General features: G+C 39.3%; 1 protein-coding gene across 4 annotated transcripts in view; it reads right to left on the bottom strand.

Annotated features, from left to right (window-relative positions):
• LOC150074998 (uncharacterized) overlaps positions 1–18,276 on the bottom strand; it is a 381,296-nt gene that overhangs the window by 96,839 nt on the left and 266,181 nt on the right. For 3 of the 4 annotated variants that reach the window (XM_090388218.1, XM_090388219.1, XM_090388220.1), the window contains one exon: positions 9,521–9,595. The exons of the other annotated variant lie outside the window; for it this stretch is intronic. In XM_090388218.1, the coding sequence (XP_090244344.1) occupies positions 9,521–9,595 (75 nt within the window). The remainder of the gene's footprint in view (positions 1–9,520; positions 9,596–18,276) is intronic. 4 annotated transcript variants of the gene reach the window in all.

Below are 18,276 nucleotides of genomic sequence, written 5' to 3'. Positions count from 1 at the left end.
AAGACAATGCTGAAAAAAAGCCATGAGTTAGGGTTGAATTTGAAAGTGTCTGCAATTCTGCCCAGACACGATAGGAGGGAGTATGTGATGAGAGCCTTGTCGATCAATTTGGCCCTGGAGAGATTGTGCAAGGCCCATGGGGTAAAATTTTTCTCAGCCTGGTCTGTGCTTGTTAACAGGAGAGACTGCTTCTACAGAGATTCGATACACTTAAATAGAAAGGGTGCAAGAATATTTGCTGATGCTATCGAGGTAGAGTTAGGGGAATCGGAAAACTGTTAGCTTGGGGGGGGATACACAGACTAATAGATTAACAGTAGCCACTGGAAGAGGTAAAAGTGATTCTTGCATTACTTCTATTGAAATGCAATTGAGCAGCAGCCTGGAAAGCAAGGCAACGGGAATTTCCAGTACTGCTGGGAGTCATAGTGAAACAAGTAAATGCATGGGCTGTGTTAGGGTAACTAAGAGTAGAAACAGGTGCATGTATACTTGGATGTACACCAACGCTAGGAGTATAGTTAATAAATTCGACGAGCTTGAAGTGCTAGTCAAGGCATGAAAGGCAGATTTTGTTGGGATATCAGAGCCATGGTGTCCACAGACATAAGCAGTGCAGAACTGGATTTTGGGGATTACAATGTGTACAGAAAGGATGGACAGGACAGAAAGAGAGGAGGGGTTATGCTGTTAGTTAAAAAACAACATAAAATCTAAGGAACTGCATCCAATTGATATTGGTGGACAATGCAATGTTGAGTCTGTTTGGTGTGACATAAGCACTGGGAAAGGAAAAATGAGAGTTGTTGTTGTTGTTATTTGGTTTTTTAGGAGCATTAGCAACTAAGGTCATATTGCTACGGGAATATGCGGTGGTCATTTCCTGACCTTTCCGCGTCCTCCGCATTTGGTGGTGATGGGCTCGAACCACGGTCTAATCAAGAAGCATGTGCTACGCACTGCTGGAAAAATGAGAGTACGTGTGTATTATAGGCCTGGTGAGTATAATGAGCAATTGTACAGAGAAATAGAGTGAGGCAGTAAATTAGAGTGTCTTATAATAGGAGATTAAATTTGCCAGATATTGAATGTAATTTGTCGGTTGTTCACTCAAACACTAGCAAGGCTTTTGTGAATTGATTGGATGATTGTTTTCTACAGCAGAATGTTCAGCAGGCAACTAGAGGGAGTAATACCCTTGATCTGATTATCAGTAATGATTCTTCATGCATCAAGAATCTGTAGATAAAGGAACCAGGAGTTGGCAGGGATCACAGTGTGCTGAAGTGGGATTTACTCTCAAAGAGGTAACTACCATCAGGGGTGAAGAGAAGGGTTTTTGTTTCATAAAGGCGACTACGGTGGTCTGAGACAGTATTTTAATTCTATACGGTGGGACCAACTGATGATGTTACCAACAGCAAATTCAAAATGGGAAGCATTCAAAGAATTTATCTTGGAAGCTACTAGGTTTTACATACCAACTAAGAAATATTGTTCAAGGTTTAGGCCTAAATGGATGTCAGATGAACTAATGAGACATAACAGAGAAGAAAAATGCATGGGATACATATAAATTAATGGGTGACATGGAAGCCTATGATAGATATAAGCTGGTCTGTAACCAAGATACAAAGGAGATTAGGCAGGCGAAGGCAGATTACGAGAAATCTTTGGCAAAGGATGCAAAGAAAAACAGCAAAGAGTTCTTTACTTACGTAAACTCTAGAAGGAAGGAAGGGGATGAATCAGATTGGTCCACTTTAGCATTAGCAGAGGCATATGATGCAAGAAAGCAAGCTTATGCAGCATCAGCCAAAAAAAAAAAAAACAAAAAAACACACTTCCACTTCACCCCTCTGTTTGTTCGAAATACCTGTCCAGATAAGCCTTAAATTTATTTTGGCTATCAACTTCCGCAACAAGGGATGGAAGTCTGTTCCACCAACCAACTACCCGCTGGCTAAAGGCTAATTTCCACATATCTATCCTATATCTGTCTTTCCTCAATTTGAATTTAAGCCCTCTCAGGTGATTATTCTGAGCAAGAGAAAGAACCCCATCAGCATTGGGCATGCTCAAACCATTCAAGGCTTTATACACCTCTATCAGATCACCTCGCCGGTGCCTAGTCTCCAGACACTGTAATTTGCAAAATTTAAGCCTTTCTTCGTAAGAGCAACCCTTTGTTCCATTCATTAATCTTGTTGCCCTTCTCTGTACTCTTTCCAGCAGCTCTACATCCTTCTTGAAATGTGGCCTACAGATCTGTATACAGTACTCAAGGTGTGGCCTGACCATTGCCTTATACAAGGGAATAATCACCTCCTTATCCCTGCTAGAAAAGACACCATGAGTTACTCTAGCAGCCCGTCTGCACTGTTCAGAGAACTTCACATCTGCCTGCACAATTACACCCAGGTCCTTATCATTCTCTACCACTGTCAGTGTAGTACCACAGAGTTGATACGTTGCTGTTTCCCATATGTAGTACTTTACATTTGGCAATGTTAAACTTCATTTGCCACCTCTCAGCCCATCTGCTCAACCTTTCCAGATCCTGTTGCAGCAGCATAGTGTCAGTAGTGTCTTTAACAACCCTGCGAACCTTTGTATCATCTGCAAACTTGGACATTAAGCTTGATATACCATCATCAATATTATTTATAATTTCAGAAAACAATAATGGACCCAACACTGAACCCTGAGGGACTCCACTAATAACATTAGTCCACGATGAGCATTGTCCATTGATTACCACTCTGTCTTCATCCCCTCAACCACCCCTTTATCTATAGCAGCGATTTGCCTCCACTGCCACACTGCTCCAATTTGTGCAGCAGTCTTCCATGTGCAACAGTATCAAAAGCCTTTCTAAGATCCAAGTATATAATATAAAAGTTATTCCCTGCATCCAGTTCTTTTGTGATTGCAACATAGTATCCAATCAAATTGGTCAGGCAAGACTTTCCCTTAACAAAACCATGCTGTGTCTGAGCTATAACCAAATTCTTGTCTAGATGATCCTGCAGTGCTTCTATTAATTTTCCTTGAACTGAAGTTAAATTCACAGGCCTATAATTACTTGTGTCAGCCTTTGATCCTCCTTTGTGAATTGGGGTCACATTTGCACATCTACAGTCTATGGGTACCTCCCCTGAGTCCAAGGAAACTCTCATAATTATGGCTAAGGGTTTGCTTATATTTCCTTTGCTGCCTCCTTTAATATAACTGGATAGATCCCATCCACCCCAGGTGCCTTTCTTGTGTTTATCTTCAACAATTTCTCCTCCACTTTATTCTCATTATTACAAGATTATCTAGCTCACTGCCAGAGTTGAATACACCTCTGGCATTCCCCTCGCTGAATAACTCCTGATGTGTGAATGTCGATGCAAAATATTCATTTAGTTTTTAGCTACCTGAGCAGGATCATCAACAGTTGAACCATCGATATCAAGTGGACCAATCGGATCCACCCCCTTCCTTCTAGAGTTTGCATAAGTAAAGAACTATTTGCTGTTTTTCTTTGCATCCTTTGCCAAAGATTTCTCGTAGTCTGCCCTTGCCTGGCTAACTTCCTTTGTAACTTGGTTACAGATCAACTTATATCTATCATAGTTTTCTGTGTCACATGTTAATTTATATGTATCCTGTGCATTTTTCTTCTCTGCGATATGTCTCATTAGTTCATCTGACATCCATTTAGGCCTAAACCTTGAACAATATTTCTTAGTTGGTATTTAAAGCCTAGTAGCTTCCAAGATAAGTTCTTTGAATGCTTCCCATTTTGAATTTGCTGTTGGTAACATCATTTGGTCCCACTGTGTAGAATTTAAATACCGTCTCAGACCATCATAGTCGCCTTTACAAAAGCAAAAACCCTTCCCTTTACCCCTGATGGTAGTTACCTCTTTGAGTAAATCCCACTTCAGCACATTGATCACTTCCACCTAGTGGTTCTTTTATTTGCAGATTAAGTAAACACATGGGAACCCATGTGTTTACTTGTACCACAATGACTCCCAGCAGTCTCTGAAATATCCTGCATCTTGTTTTCCATGCTTCTGCTCATTCCAATAGAAGCAGTGCAAGAAGCACTTTCACCTCTGCCAGTGGCTACTGTTAATCTATTAGTCCTTGTATCCTCCCAAGCTAGCAGTTTTCCGACCCACCTAACACTGCCTCGATAGCATCAGCAAATATTCTTGCACCCTTTCTATTTAAGTTTATCCAATCCCTGTAGAAGCAGTCTCTCCTGTTAACAACTTGATATCGATGGTTCAACTGTTGATGATCCTGCTCATGTAGCTAACAAACGAAATGACTATTTTGATTGGACATTCACACGTGAGGAATTATTCAGGAACGGAATGCCAGAGGTGTATTCAACTCTGGCAGTAAGCTAGATAATCTTGTAATAACTGAGAGTAAAGTGGAGGAGAAATTATTGAAGATAAACATAAGAAAGGCACCTGGGATGGATGGAATCTATCCAGTTATATTAAAGGAGGCGGCAAAGGAAGTAAGCAAAGGAAGTAGGGATGCGAAGAAAAACAGCAAAGAGTTCTTTACTTATGTAAACTCTAGAAGGAAGGGGATGAATCAGATTGGTCCACTTGAGATCGATGGGTCAACTGTTGATGACCCTGCTCGGGTAGCTAACAAACTAAATGAATATTTTGCATCGACATTCACACATGAGGAGTTATTCAGCGAGGGGAATGCCAGAGGTGTATTCAACTCTAGCAGTAAGCTAGAGAATCTTGTAATAACTGAGAGCAAAGTGGAGGAGAAATTGTTGAAGATAAACACAAGAAAGGCACCTGGGGTGGATGGGATCTATCCAGTTATATTAAAGGAGGCAGCAAAGGAGGTAAGCAAACCCTTAGCCATAATTATGAGAGCTTCCTTGGACTCAGGGGAGGTACCCATTGACTGGAGATGTGCAAATGTGACCCCAATTCACAAAGGGGGATCAAAGGCTGACACAAGTAATTATAGACCTGTGAGTTTAACTTCTGTTCCCGGAAAATTAATGGAGGCACTGGTGAAAGAAGCACTGCAGGATCATCTAGACAAGACTTCAGTTATAGCTAGGACACAGCATGGTTTTGTTAAGGGGAAGTCTTGCCTGACCAATTTGATTGGATACTATGATGCAGTCACAAAAGAACTGGATGCAGGGAATAACTTTGATATTATATACTTGGATCTTAGAAAGGCTTTTGATACTGTTGCACATGGAAGACTGCTGCACAAATTGGAGCAGTGTGGCATTGGAGGCAAGTTGCTGCTATGGATAAAGGGGTGGTTGAGGGGGAGAAGACAGAGAGTGGTAATCAATGGACACTGCTCATCGTGGACTAATGTTATTAGTGGAGTCCCTCAGGGTTCAGTATTGGGGCCTTTATTGTTTTCTGTATTTATAAATGATATTGATGATGGTATATCAGGCTTAATGTCCAAGTTTGCAGACGATACGAAGGTTGGCAGGGTTGTCAAGGACACTACTGACACTATGCTGCTGCAACAGGATTTGGAAAGGTTGAGCAGATGGGCTTCGAGGTGGCAAATGAAGTTTAACATTGACAAATGTAAAGTACTACATATGGGAAACAGCAACCCCAGAGCAACGTATCAACTCTGTGGTACTACACTGACAGTGGTAGAGAATGAAAGGGACCTGGGGGTGGTGGTGCAGGCAGATATGAAGTTCTCTGAGCAGTGCAGACGAGCTGCAAGAGTAGCTCATGGTGTATTGTCAATGATATATAGGAATTTTTCTAGCAGGGATAAGGAGGTGATTATTCCCTTGTATAAGGCAATGGTCAGGCCACACCTCTAGAGTACTGTATACAGGCCTGGAGGCCTCATTTCAGGAAGGATGTAGAGCTGCTGGAACGAGTACAGAGAAGGGCAACTAGATTGGTGAATGGGACAAAGGGGTTCTCTTACGAAGAAAGGCTTAAGTTTTGCAAATTACAGTGTCTGGAAACTAGGCACCAGCGGGGTGATCTGATAGAGGTGTACAAAGCCTTGAATGGTTTGAGCATGCTCAATGCTGATGGGATTCTTCCTCTAGCTCAGAAAAATCACCTGAGAGGGCATAAATTCAAATTGAGGAAAGACAGATGTAGGATAGATGTGCGGAAATTTACCTTTAGCCAGCGGGTGGTTGGTGGGTGGAACAGACTTCCATCCCTTGTCGTGGAAGTTGATAGCCTAAATAAGTTTAAGGCTCAGCTGGACAGGTATTTCGAACGAACAGAGGGGTGAAGTGGAAGTGGTTCTTTTTATTTATTTATGTTACTTTTTTTTTTTTTTTTTTTTTTTTGGCTGATGCTGCATAAGCTTGCTTTCTTGCATCAAAGGCCTCTACTAATGCTAATGCTAATGCTAATGCAAACCTTTAGCCATAATTATGAGAGCTTCCCTGGACTCAGGGGAAAATTGCTGCTATGGATAAAGGGATGGTTGAGTGGGAGAAGACAGAGAGGTAATCAATGGACACTGCTCATCGGGGACTAATGTTATTAGTGGAGTCCCTCAGGGTTCAGTGTTGGGTCCATTGTTGTTTTCTGTATTTATAAACGATATTGATGATGGTATATCAGGCTTAATGTCCAAGTTTGCAGATGATACAAAGGTTCGCAGAGTTGTTAATAACACTAATGTCAGTACACTGCTGCAACAGGATCTAGAAAAGTTGAGCAGATGGGCTGAAAGGTGGCAAGTGAATTTAACATTGACAAATGTAAAGTACTACATATGGGAAGCAATAATCCCAGAGTAACGTATCAACTCTGTGGTACAGAGTTGATACGTGCTAGAGTGGTAGAGAATGAAAAGGACCTTGGTGTAATTGTTCAGGCAGATATGAAGTTTTCTGAGCAGTGCAGACAGTCTGCAAGAGTAGCTCATGGTGTCTTGTCAATGATATACATGAAGTTTTCTAGCAGGGATAAGGAGGTGATTATCCCCTTGTAAAGGGTTTTCCAATAGTAACGCTCGATGTTTGGCAACAGCGCATGACGAAGTCGACAGTCACACAGGTGGTATCTTTGGTAGCCGTATTCAGTTAGTCTCTGCATTTTATTATGGAGATTTACACGACTGAGCAACGAGTTGAAATTGTAAAAAATTATTATCAAAACCAATGTTCTATTCGTCAAACGTTTCGTGCACTCCGTGCAGTTTATGGTGTCGACGAACGTCCTTCAGAATCCACAATTCGCCGTTTAATAAACAAATTCGAAGCAACTGGGTCTGTGGCAAATCTGAAAGTGCCTGTACGTCAGCGAAACGCAAGATCCGTTGAAAATATTGCTGCAGTCCGGGAAAGTGTGCGTGAGAATCCGCAACAGTCCATTCCGCGTCGGGCTCAAGAACTTGGCCTGTCTTCGACGACAACTTGGCGAATCCTGCATAAGGACTTAGGGCTTTACCCTTATAAAGTGCAATTAACCCAACAACTAAAGCCCAACGATCATGCGCAGCGGCATGCATTCGCTGATTGGGTGCTAGAGCAGTTGGAAGTCGATCCTGATTTTGGGCGAAAAATAATGTTTAGTGACGAGGCTCATTTCTGGTTAAGTGGCTTTGTTAACAAGCAAAATTGCCGAATTTGGAGCGACGAAAACCCACAGGAGATTCATGAGGTCCCACTACATTCCGAAAAAGTTACGGTATGGTGTACACTTTGGTCCGGCGGAATAATCGGTCCGTATTTTTTCGAAAACGAAGAAGAAGTGGCACTTACGGTCAATGGTGAGCGATACAGAGCTATGATAAGAGATTTTTTTTGGCCTGCAGTGGATGGAATCGATCTAACAAACATTTGGTTTCAGCAAGACGGTGCTATGTGCCATACGGCACGTGATACAGTAACACTATTGCATGAGAAATTTGAAGGTTCCGTTATATAGCGAAATGGTGACGTTAATTGGCCGCCCAGATCCTGCGACCTAACGCCACTGGATTTTTTTCTAAAATCCAAAGTCTATGCTAACAAACCACGGACGGTTGCCGCCTTAAAGGCCAACATTAGGCACGTTATTGCTGAAATTGAGCCACTTTTATGCGATAACGTCATCACCAATTGGGTATCCAGGATTAACCAAACCAGACAAAGCCGCGGCGGACATTTATCTGATATAATTTTTAAAACATAATGTTAACACATATACTTCATAATAAAAATAAAAATAGATCACTATCACTCTCACAATTTGTTTTATTGCGTTACAAAAATCGAGCGTTACTATTGGAAAGCCCTGTATAAGGCAATGGTTAGACCACACCTTGAATACATGTCTGGAGGCCTCATTTTAAGAAGGATGTAGAGCTGTTGGAATGAGTACAGAGAAGGGCAACAAGATAGTGAATGGAACAAAGGGTTGCCTTACAAAGAAAAGCTTAAATTTTGCAAATTATAGTGTCTGGAGACTAGGCACCTGCGAGGTGATCTGATTGAGGGCATAAATTCAAATTGAGGAAAGACGGTTGTAGGATAGATGTGCAGAAGTTTGCCTTTAGCCAGCGGGTGGTTGATTGCTGGAACAACCTTTCATCTGTCATTGTAGAAGCTGAAAGCTTAAATAGCTTCAAGGCAGAACTTGACAAACATTTGGAGCAAGTGGATGGGTGAAATAAGGGTTTTTTTTTTTTTTTTTTTTTTTTTTTTGGCTGATGCTATATAAAGCTTGCTTTCTTGAATTATGTGCCTTTGCTAATATTCTACAGCCACTCTGAATATTTTGCACTCAAAGTCTCAGCGAGGGCATCTACTGACCCAAGTCTTTTTACAGGCTTGGGAGATCCAGCTCTGCTTTCCAATTCCTTTTGAACTCTAGGAGTGGATACATTTCTGAGTTAGTTTTCTGGTGTTTGGCCTTTCTTGAGGTGATATCTTTTTCCTAGATGTATATAGGTGCATCTGGCAGCCCACAGAAACTAGTTCCTGGATTATTCATGTTATGCTCTTTTTGGCACTGGGAGATTTTTTTGTTTTTTTTTTTTGTTCCAGGTTACCAACCTTACAATGTGGAGGCAAGAGCAGTACCATCTAGTACCGCTTAATCAAGAAAAACAGAACGCTTAAAGAAAGACAACTTTCTTTTAATCCCCTTCATTTAATTCAAATACCCAAGAATTAAAGGACTTGTGAAACTCAGAAACATTTACAGTTAAGCCAACTAGATAATCATAATGAAAAGATGCTGTGGTCATTAATATTGCTTGGCACTCAGGGTTGTAAATATGTGCAATTTTAAACAGAAATACTTTTTTTTTTTTCACTGATTTCTAATATTTTATTGCATCACAAATTAAAATACAGACTGTTATATTTAACATGCTGAGTTCAGAATTCTTTATATAAAAAATATGACTACTTTGTCCCCCGTGTCAAATTTGTGAATTTGACATGGGGGAATAAACACCTATTCCAAGATCTGGTGTGATATGGTATGGCTCTGATGATGTAATATAGTAAAAGACAGCAAGCAAGTATACATACCTTGCAAACTTGCAATTGTTGTGCCAGGCTTGCTTGCATTAATACTGGCTGCTGACTCTGTGCTCCAACCATGAGCTGCAGAATGCAAAATTAAAAACCACGGTCATGACTCAGATCAAGGAAACAATCATGAGAAAATTAACACCTTAAAAAAGACCTATTTTTTTACACTCCTGTTTACTCCTAAAATAACACTAGGAATGAATAGTAAATAAATTAGTCACCAGTGATTATGTATTTGATAGAACAAAGTCGTTCTATCAAAAAGTTAAGTATTATTACTAACTCAGTATATTAATTATATACTGAGTTAGCTTTTGCATTAACAACACCCCCTTGTGTAGCTGATGATGCTGATGAAGACACAGTCAAGAACAGCCGATATAAGATTGTGGTTTACACTCGTGGCAATCAGTTTTTGAGTGTCTGTGAGGAAGAATGCATTGGTGAGAACTTTCTGAATTCAAACACAGAATGATTGTAGAGCAAGGTGTGAAAGGTCCCAGTATTTCAACAACAACCAACATGGTTAAATGCTCTCATTCTGTAATGTCATGAGTCTACCATGACTCATTCAACAGTGCTGAACAAACAGCTAAGGTCACATGTGGGACAGACATGTGGTCAATGCCAGTGGAGAGTGCCATGTGTCGTGTCTTGTCTTGTAACACAGCAGCAATGTAGCACGGTGTCCCAGTGAACCACCCAGTATAACATATAAATAGCAAAACCAACATCCACAGACTATGTGACAGACATTAGCTCATATAGGCTATGGCAGTTGACAGCCATCACAGGCACCCATGCTCACTGCAAGACACAAGGAACTGTACCTCGCATGAAAATATCACCACTTACCTAGTCTGATGAATCCTATTTCCAACTATATCATTCCAATGGGCATATCTGCATTTGTAGAAAGAACATGAGACCATGGCACTTGGATGAACTGTTGGTGTCCAGCAGGCTGAAAGTGGTGGTATTATGGTTTGGGGACTGTTTTGTGGCTGCCCTGGGTCCTCTGGGCAGTGTGAATCAATGGCTCAATGGGAATGCCTACCTTTCTATCACTGCCAACCAAGTTTAGGTAGCCCTCATTTTGTGCCAGTCTGATTTGCGCCGATTCGCAATAGTGCCAGTCACTAACCACAAGGGCATTTTTATTTTTATTTATTTATTTTTGCAATTTTTTTTATAAATTGAAAGTTTAAAATCATCAGACAAAATTTATGGGCATCGTACTGTACTATGTATCCTGCACTGGTTACGTGATCAAGAACAATTGAACTAATCAGCAATTAGTGCGTCCATATCAGAGACGAGAAAACTTCCCGCCCTCAAAGTAGCCACTTGTGGAAGGGGTAAAGCATTCAGTTTGTTGTTTGCGCCATGTACACATGTGGAAATTTATTACTAATTGTGCTATTAATAAATTAAATACATAATCATTAATAGTAGTGATAGCAGTGTGCAGCTTTTGCCAGTCGTGTTAGCCGTGTGCAGTTTTTGCCAGTTGTGTTATTAAGTTTTTAATTTAATTAGCATAAAGAGACAGCATGTCTGGTAAAAGAAGTTCAATGAATACTAGTGAAAATGAAAACGTGAAAAAGGTGCGTCGATCTATTACCTTGGAAAATAAGCTGGAGCTTATTCGGAGGATGGAAGCTGGTGAAAGCTGCCCTAATGTGTGTAGGGCTATGAATATACCTCCATCGACTGTTACTACAATTATGAAGAATACTGATATAATAAAACAATCAATTCAAATTGCTACAAGAGTAAGTGCTACACAAGTTAGTTACAGCAGAAATAAGCATTTGGAAAAAAATGGAGCAATTGCTGACAATTTGGGTCGATGATTTGAACCAAAAAAAAAATCATTCCCTTGACCCAAGTAGTAATAACTGAAAAGGCTAAGTCAATTTTTGAAGACTTAAAGAAGAAAGAAGGTCAGTGCAATGAAATATTTTTGACTAACAAGGGATGGTTCATGAGATTTAAAGCAAGAAACAAATGCAGACATATGAAAATTACTGGCGAGGCAGCAAGTGCAGATGTTGAGATGGCCGCCACATTCCCTGCAGAGTTTCAGGCCGTAGTACAGGAGGGTGATTACCTTTCAGATCTCATCTTCAATGTCAATGAAATGGGCCTTTATTGGAAAAAATTGCCCTCAAGAACCTTCATTGTCCATGAAGAAAAGTCGGCTCCTGGATTTAAAGCATTAAAAGACAGGCTGACACTTTTGTTGGGAGCAAATATGTCAGGCAATTTAAAATTGAAGCCAATGTTGGTATACCATTCAGAAACACCACATGTTATGAAAGGTTTAAACAAAGTCATGTTGCCTGTGTACTGGAAGTCAAACAAGAAGGCTTGGGTGACACAGGATGTCTTCTTAGATTGGTACACCAACTATTTTTGCCCTACTGTTCTCAAATTCTGCAATGACAAAAATTTTCCAACCAAGGCTATTCTTCTTTTGGACAATGCCCCTGGACATCCTACAAATCTGGATGAAGTCAGAACGCCTCTTAAAGTTAATGTTGTTTACATGACCCCTAATACAACATCAGTTTTGCAACCCATGGACCAAAGGGTAATAGTTGCCTTTAAAGCTTATTACTTGCAGCAAACATTTACAGAAATGGTGAAAGCTTTGGATATGTCCAACATTACCATCAGAGAATACTGGCAGTCATTTGATATCTTAAAGGGCACCAATCACATTAACACAGCCTGGCAAGAAGTGACTGTCAATTGTCTAAATGGAGTGTGGTGTAAACTTCTCCCAGATCTCATGCATGACTTCGGAGGATTCAAGCCACAACAGAATGTTGTAGAAGACATCAGCAGGCTGGCACAAGAGAAAGGGTTAGAAGTTATAGTTGGAGATATAACTGAGCACTTGAAGAGTCATGCAGAGACTCTTTTGAAATGAAGACCTTGAAGAGTTAGCTGCAAAACTTAGCCAACAGCAGGAGGAAGAGACAGAAGAAGACTCTCCTCTAAAAATTATGAAGACCAGTGATCTACAAAGGATCCTTGCAGGTGTAGAGTAGCTCACTAATGAGCTCTGTGACATTAATCACGACTGAGAGAAGAGTGCCACAGTTAAAAGGAGTGTCATATCAACCCTGAGCCCATATTTTTAAATTCTTAAAGAAAGGAAGAAGAAATCCAGGCAATCAACACTTGATCCTTTCTTCAAGAAAAGGCAATCTTCTCAATCAGGGCCATCAACAGCAGATCCTCAACCAGGACCTTCAAGAGCCAACTAAAACTTTGACATTACACCACTGGAAAAATGTTTTATGTATATAATTAATTTATTTTTTTATTTACATGTACATACTTACTATATTTATGGAGGTTAAAAATAAAACACTTTTTTTTTTTAATTAAAAAGTTTATTTCTTTACTTTAAATATACCAGTATTGAAAAGGGTAGGTAATATATCTGGTGCCCAGAACCTAACCTTGTGATTTCCCATTGACTTCATGATATAAAGGGTTCCATTTGTGCCTGTCCCACCAGGAACCTAACCCCGGCATAAATTGAGTGCTACCTGTATACCTCTTCATGGTGGCAGTGTATCCAGAAAACACCAGCATCTGCCAACAAGACAATGCAACATGCCACAAAGCCCAGCAGATAACTGGTTTCAGGAACATGAAAATGAATTTCCTGTCCTCCAATGGCCGCCCACCCAAATGAACATGTTTGGGACCTACTAAAAAGGACATTCAATGTTATGACTATCCACCTGGCATTGCTGGACACAATATGCAATGCATGTGTAGAACCACCACAGGAGACTCGGCAACTCCTTGTGGAGTCCACCCCAAGATGTGTATGGATTGTATTATGTGGTGGCCCCACAAAGTATTAGTGCACTAAGTTGCAGTGCATATCAGTGACAGATTTAGCACCTGAGAGGCCCCAGGCACAATTCAATTTTGAGCCCCCCCCAAATATTTTTGGTACCACTATAGTGTGCATTCTACGTGCACGTTTTTACTATAGCACGCACTCTAGATTTGGCGTTGCGGTTTTAATCATTTTGGTTGTGCAATTCTTTCATACATATTTCAACTAATGTTTAAATGAAAAAAATGACACATCTACCATCCCTCCCAAATCTAACATTAATGCATAAAATTAATACATAAAATCTAGCATTCATGATAATATGTATTCTACTTCAGATTTACTTAGTTCGCATAGATATTTCATATAATATGTGGGGATATTCACATAAGAGTTTACTAACTTCTCATATCAAATTATAGTTTTATTCAGTAACGGTAATAAAGATGAGTGTAAAAATTTAAAATGAAACAATTTTTTTTTTTTTTTTTGAGACTGAGATTTGAGGCCCCTCGATTTAAGAGCCCCAGGTGCGTGCCTCATGCGCCTGGGGCCTCTTATAAATAAGAATATATAAAATTTTACTAAAATTATAATCAAAACATTAAGATAAATATTAGTTTCATGCAACAAGTAATGCTCTATTTTTACCCTGCAGAGCTGTATCTTATTCATGTTCACATTACTAGGCATATTTTGATCGTAATTTTTGTAGATGTTGGGCAGTTGTCTACAAATAGGTTTTAATGAGTTTATGATGCTTGTTCCCCCACCCAGATGTTTTAACATCATCTCTAAAACAAGATGAAGGCATAAAAACATCCATAAGGCTACAGCCATGAAAAAATTCAAGATGTATATGATATGGAGGCTCCAAGTGCAAATACAAAATTAATTCCATAAATTCAGGCTTAGTGACTACATCTTAACTGATGAAGCAAATTTAAGTTGAACTACTGTTCAATGATGACCCCCTGATAGCCACGTCTGAAGAAAATTCTGCTTTAAAGTATTGAAGAATTTCCTGTTCCAACTGAAAAGTGCCAAGATCTTCAAAAGTAAGTTCTAAATGCTATATCACACAACTAATTCAGAAGTTCGGTCACTGGGTAGATCCTTTTTGATGTTATTATATATATATATTTCTGTATCCTGAAAAAGGGTCTGGATTTTCAACCACTTCCTTATCCAAAACTTTATTAGACTATGTGCAGACAATAGAATAACTTTATTAGACTATGTGGACATGTGCAGCTTTTTCAAGTTGTACAATTGCAACTACTCTTCTCTGAATGAGTGTGCTTCTTAAACATTGTGGGCTTTGTGGAGTAAAAAAAAAAAACACTTTGTGGACTTTATGAAGTCCACAAAGTTTTATGTTTTCTCATATTAGGGATCAAGGGAGTATAAATGTGTGTGTGTGTGTGTGTGTGTGTGTGTGTGTGTGTGTGTGTGTGTGTGTGTGTGTGTGTGTGTGTGTGTGTGTGTGTGTGTGTGTGTTCTTCCAAAGCATCTTCAACAAATTACTTCTATACATATAGAGATTCTCTTGAAACTTCATAGGTTGCATGTGTTTACAAGTAATAACAGCCATTTTAATGTTTCTGTTAGTTTTCTCTGGAATTCTTAATTTTAAAACCTTATTTTTTTAATTAATTTTTTTTTTTTACTATAAGAATATCAGTAATATATCACCATATTTTTCCATAGTAGTAAAACACCACAAAAGTAGTGTAAATGGCATCGATTTAATTGTATTAAAGTTACCATGCACTACCTCAAATAAGTAATGCTTCACCAATGGAGAAGACTATTTTTACTTATTCTAGGGGGATACCACCACCCAGATGGCACTGTTTCAAGGCTTGTTGGCCTATCATCAGTGGGTACGTAGGTACCCCGGTCTTGCAATAATGCCAACCCAGTTGTGAAGTATAAGTCCACAATATAACGATGCCAGCTGGTGTGCATAGTAATAATACCAAAAAGAATAAATGCACAAGCCTTAATGGGCTACATATTGCACAACCTCGAAATAAGCATTACTTATTTGAGGTAGTGCAATATATGGCAACTCAATGTGAAGGTAGTCATAATATGAGATACAATTAAATCAATGCCATTTACACTACTTTTGTAGTTTTTTACTACTATTGAAAATTATGGTGATATATCACTGATATTCTTAGTGAATTACAATCCATAGCCTTGTGCTTTTATTCTTTTTGGTATTATTACTATGCACACCAACTGGCATCTCTCATATTGTGGAGTTACACTTCACAAAATTATTGCAACACCGGGGTATCTACCCACCTACCGATGATTGGCCAAAAGCCTTGAAACGTGCCATCTGGGTGGTGGTATCCACTAAGAATAAGTAACATTATGAGAATAAGGTTTAGGCTTAAATGGTTATCAAATGAATTAATGAGACTTGTGACAGAGAAGAAAAATGCATGGGATGCACATAAATTATCATGCGACACAGAAGTCTATGGCAGATATAAGCTGGTCTGTAATGAAGTCACAAAGGAGGTTAGGCAGGCGAAGGCAGATTACGAGACATCTTTGGACGAGGATGCTAAGAAAAACAGCAAGGATTTCTTTACTTATATAAACTCTAAAAGGAAGAGGATAAATCAGATTGGTCCACTTGATGATCCTGCTCAGAAAGCAAACAAACTGAATGAGTATTTTTCATCTACATTCTCACATGAGTTAAGGTTTGAAAATGCCAGAAGGTTATCAAATTGTAGCAGGGTGCTTAATGATTTTGTAATAACTGAGAGCAAAATGGAGGAGAAATTGTTGAAGTTAAACATAAGAAAGGCACCTGGAGTGGATGGGATCTATCCAGTTATATTAAAGGAGGCAGCAAAGGAAGTAAGCAAACCCTTAGCCATAATTATGGGAGCATCCTAGGACTCAGGGGGGGGTCCCCAAGGACTGGAGATGTGCAAATGTATCCCCAATTCACAAAGCGGGATCAAAGGGTGACATGAGTAATTACAGACTAGTTACTTTAACTTCTGTTCTGGGTAAAATAATGGAATCACTGGTTGAAGATGCATTGCACAATCATCTAGACAAGACTGCAGCAATAATTCAGTCACAGCACTGGTTTGTTAAGGAAAAGTCTTGTCTGACAAATTTGATTGGTTATTATGATGTGGTTACAAAGAAACTGGATGCAAAAAATAATTTTGATATCATATTACTTGGATTTCAGGAAAGCTTTTGACAATGTTGCGCGGAAGACTACAGTACAAATTGGAGCAGAATGGTATTAAGGGTAAGTTGCTACAATGGATAAAAGGATGGTTGAGTGGGAGAAGACAGAGGGTGGTAATCAATGGGTGCTGCTCTTCATGGACTAATGTTATTAGTGGAGTCCCACAGGGTTCATTGTTGGGTCCACTGTTGTTTCGTATATTTATCAATGATATTGATGAAGGAATATCAGGCTTAGTGTCGAAGTTTGCAGATGATACAAAGGTTGGCAGGGTTGTTAATGACAGTAATGGCAGTGTGTTACTGCAACAGGATCTAGAAAATTTGGGGAAATGGGCTGAGAAGTGGCAACTGAAGTTTAACCTTGACAAATGCAAAGTACTGCATATGGGTAGAAGTAACTCCAGAGAAACGTACCAACTGTGTGGTACTACACTTAAGGTGGTAGAAAATGAAAAAGACCTGGGAGTAATTGTGCAGTCAGGAATCAAGTTTTCTGAGCAATGCAGACAGGCTGCAAGAGCAGGTCATGGGGTTTTGTCAGTGATATATAAGAATTTTGCTAGCAGGGAAAAGGAGGTGATTGTCCCTCTGTATAAGGCAATAGTCAGGTCATGCCTTGAGTACCGTTGTACAGGTCTGGAGGTCTCATTTTAGGAAGGATGTAGATTTGCTTGAGCGTGTACAGAGAAGGGCAACAAGATTGTTGAGGGGAATGAAGGGATCCTCTTACAAAGAGAGGCTTAACTTCTGCAAATTGCAGTGGCTGGAGACTAGGCACCTGCAAGGTGATCTGATTGAGGTGTATAAGACCTTGAATGGATTGAGCACACTGAATTCTGATGGGATTCTTCCACTTGTACAGATTACGAACCTAAGGGGGCATAAATTCAAATTGAGGAAAGACAGATGTAGAATATATGCGCGGAAATTTACCTTTAGCCAGTGGATGGTTAATTGCTGGAACAAACTTCCACCTGTCATTGTGGAAGTTGATAGGTTAAATAAATTTAAGGAGGAACTGGACAAACATTTAGAGGGATTTGTTTTGTAATTTTTTTTTTTTTTTTTTTTTGGCTGATGCTGCATAAGCTCATACACTTGCTTTCTTGCATCACATGCCACTACTACTACTACATTGGTGAAGCGTTACTTATTCGAGGTGGTGCAATACATGGTAACTCATTAAGGTAGTCACAATATGAGATACAATTAAATCTATGACATTTACACTACTTTTGTAGTTTTTTACTACTATGGAAAAATATGGGGATATATCACCATATTTTTACTTTTTTTAATAAAGAAATTTGATTTTGGCATTATTTTTGATGATAATGCCCACTGTAATGTTTGGCATTAAAGTTAAAAGAGAAAAAAACTGTTTATATTTAAAAGCATTTAGATACATAGCTTTTCAATTTAAATATCTTCACATTCCTTAAAAAAAATTTACTCCAATTTTTTTTTGGAAACCCACATGTGAAAAAGTTAAGGATCCTATTTCAGTTGAAATTCTTTAGACTGTGTATAGTTTCAAAACTTATTCCTAAAGTTCTGATCTCTAGCTAAACTCTTATTGCTTGTTAATACCATTTGTTTTCCCCAGGGTAGTCCATATGGATATGGACCCATATGTACTACCCTCTCT

The sequence above is a fragment of the Mastigoproctus giganteus genome, chromosome 14 (genome assembly GCF_048544385.1).
Source record: "Mastigoproctus giganteus isolate SK-2022 chromosome 14, ASM4854438v1, whole genome shotgun sequence".
In the NCBI taxonomy this organism is placed as follows: Eukaryota; Metazoa; Arthropoda; class Arachnida; order Uropygi; family Thelyphonidae; genus Mastigoproctus; species Mastigoproctus giganteus.
This window is presented reverse-complemented; position numbering and strand designations above follow the sequence as displayed.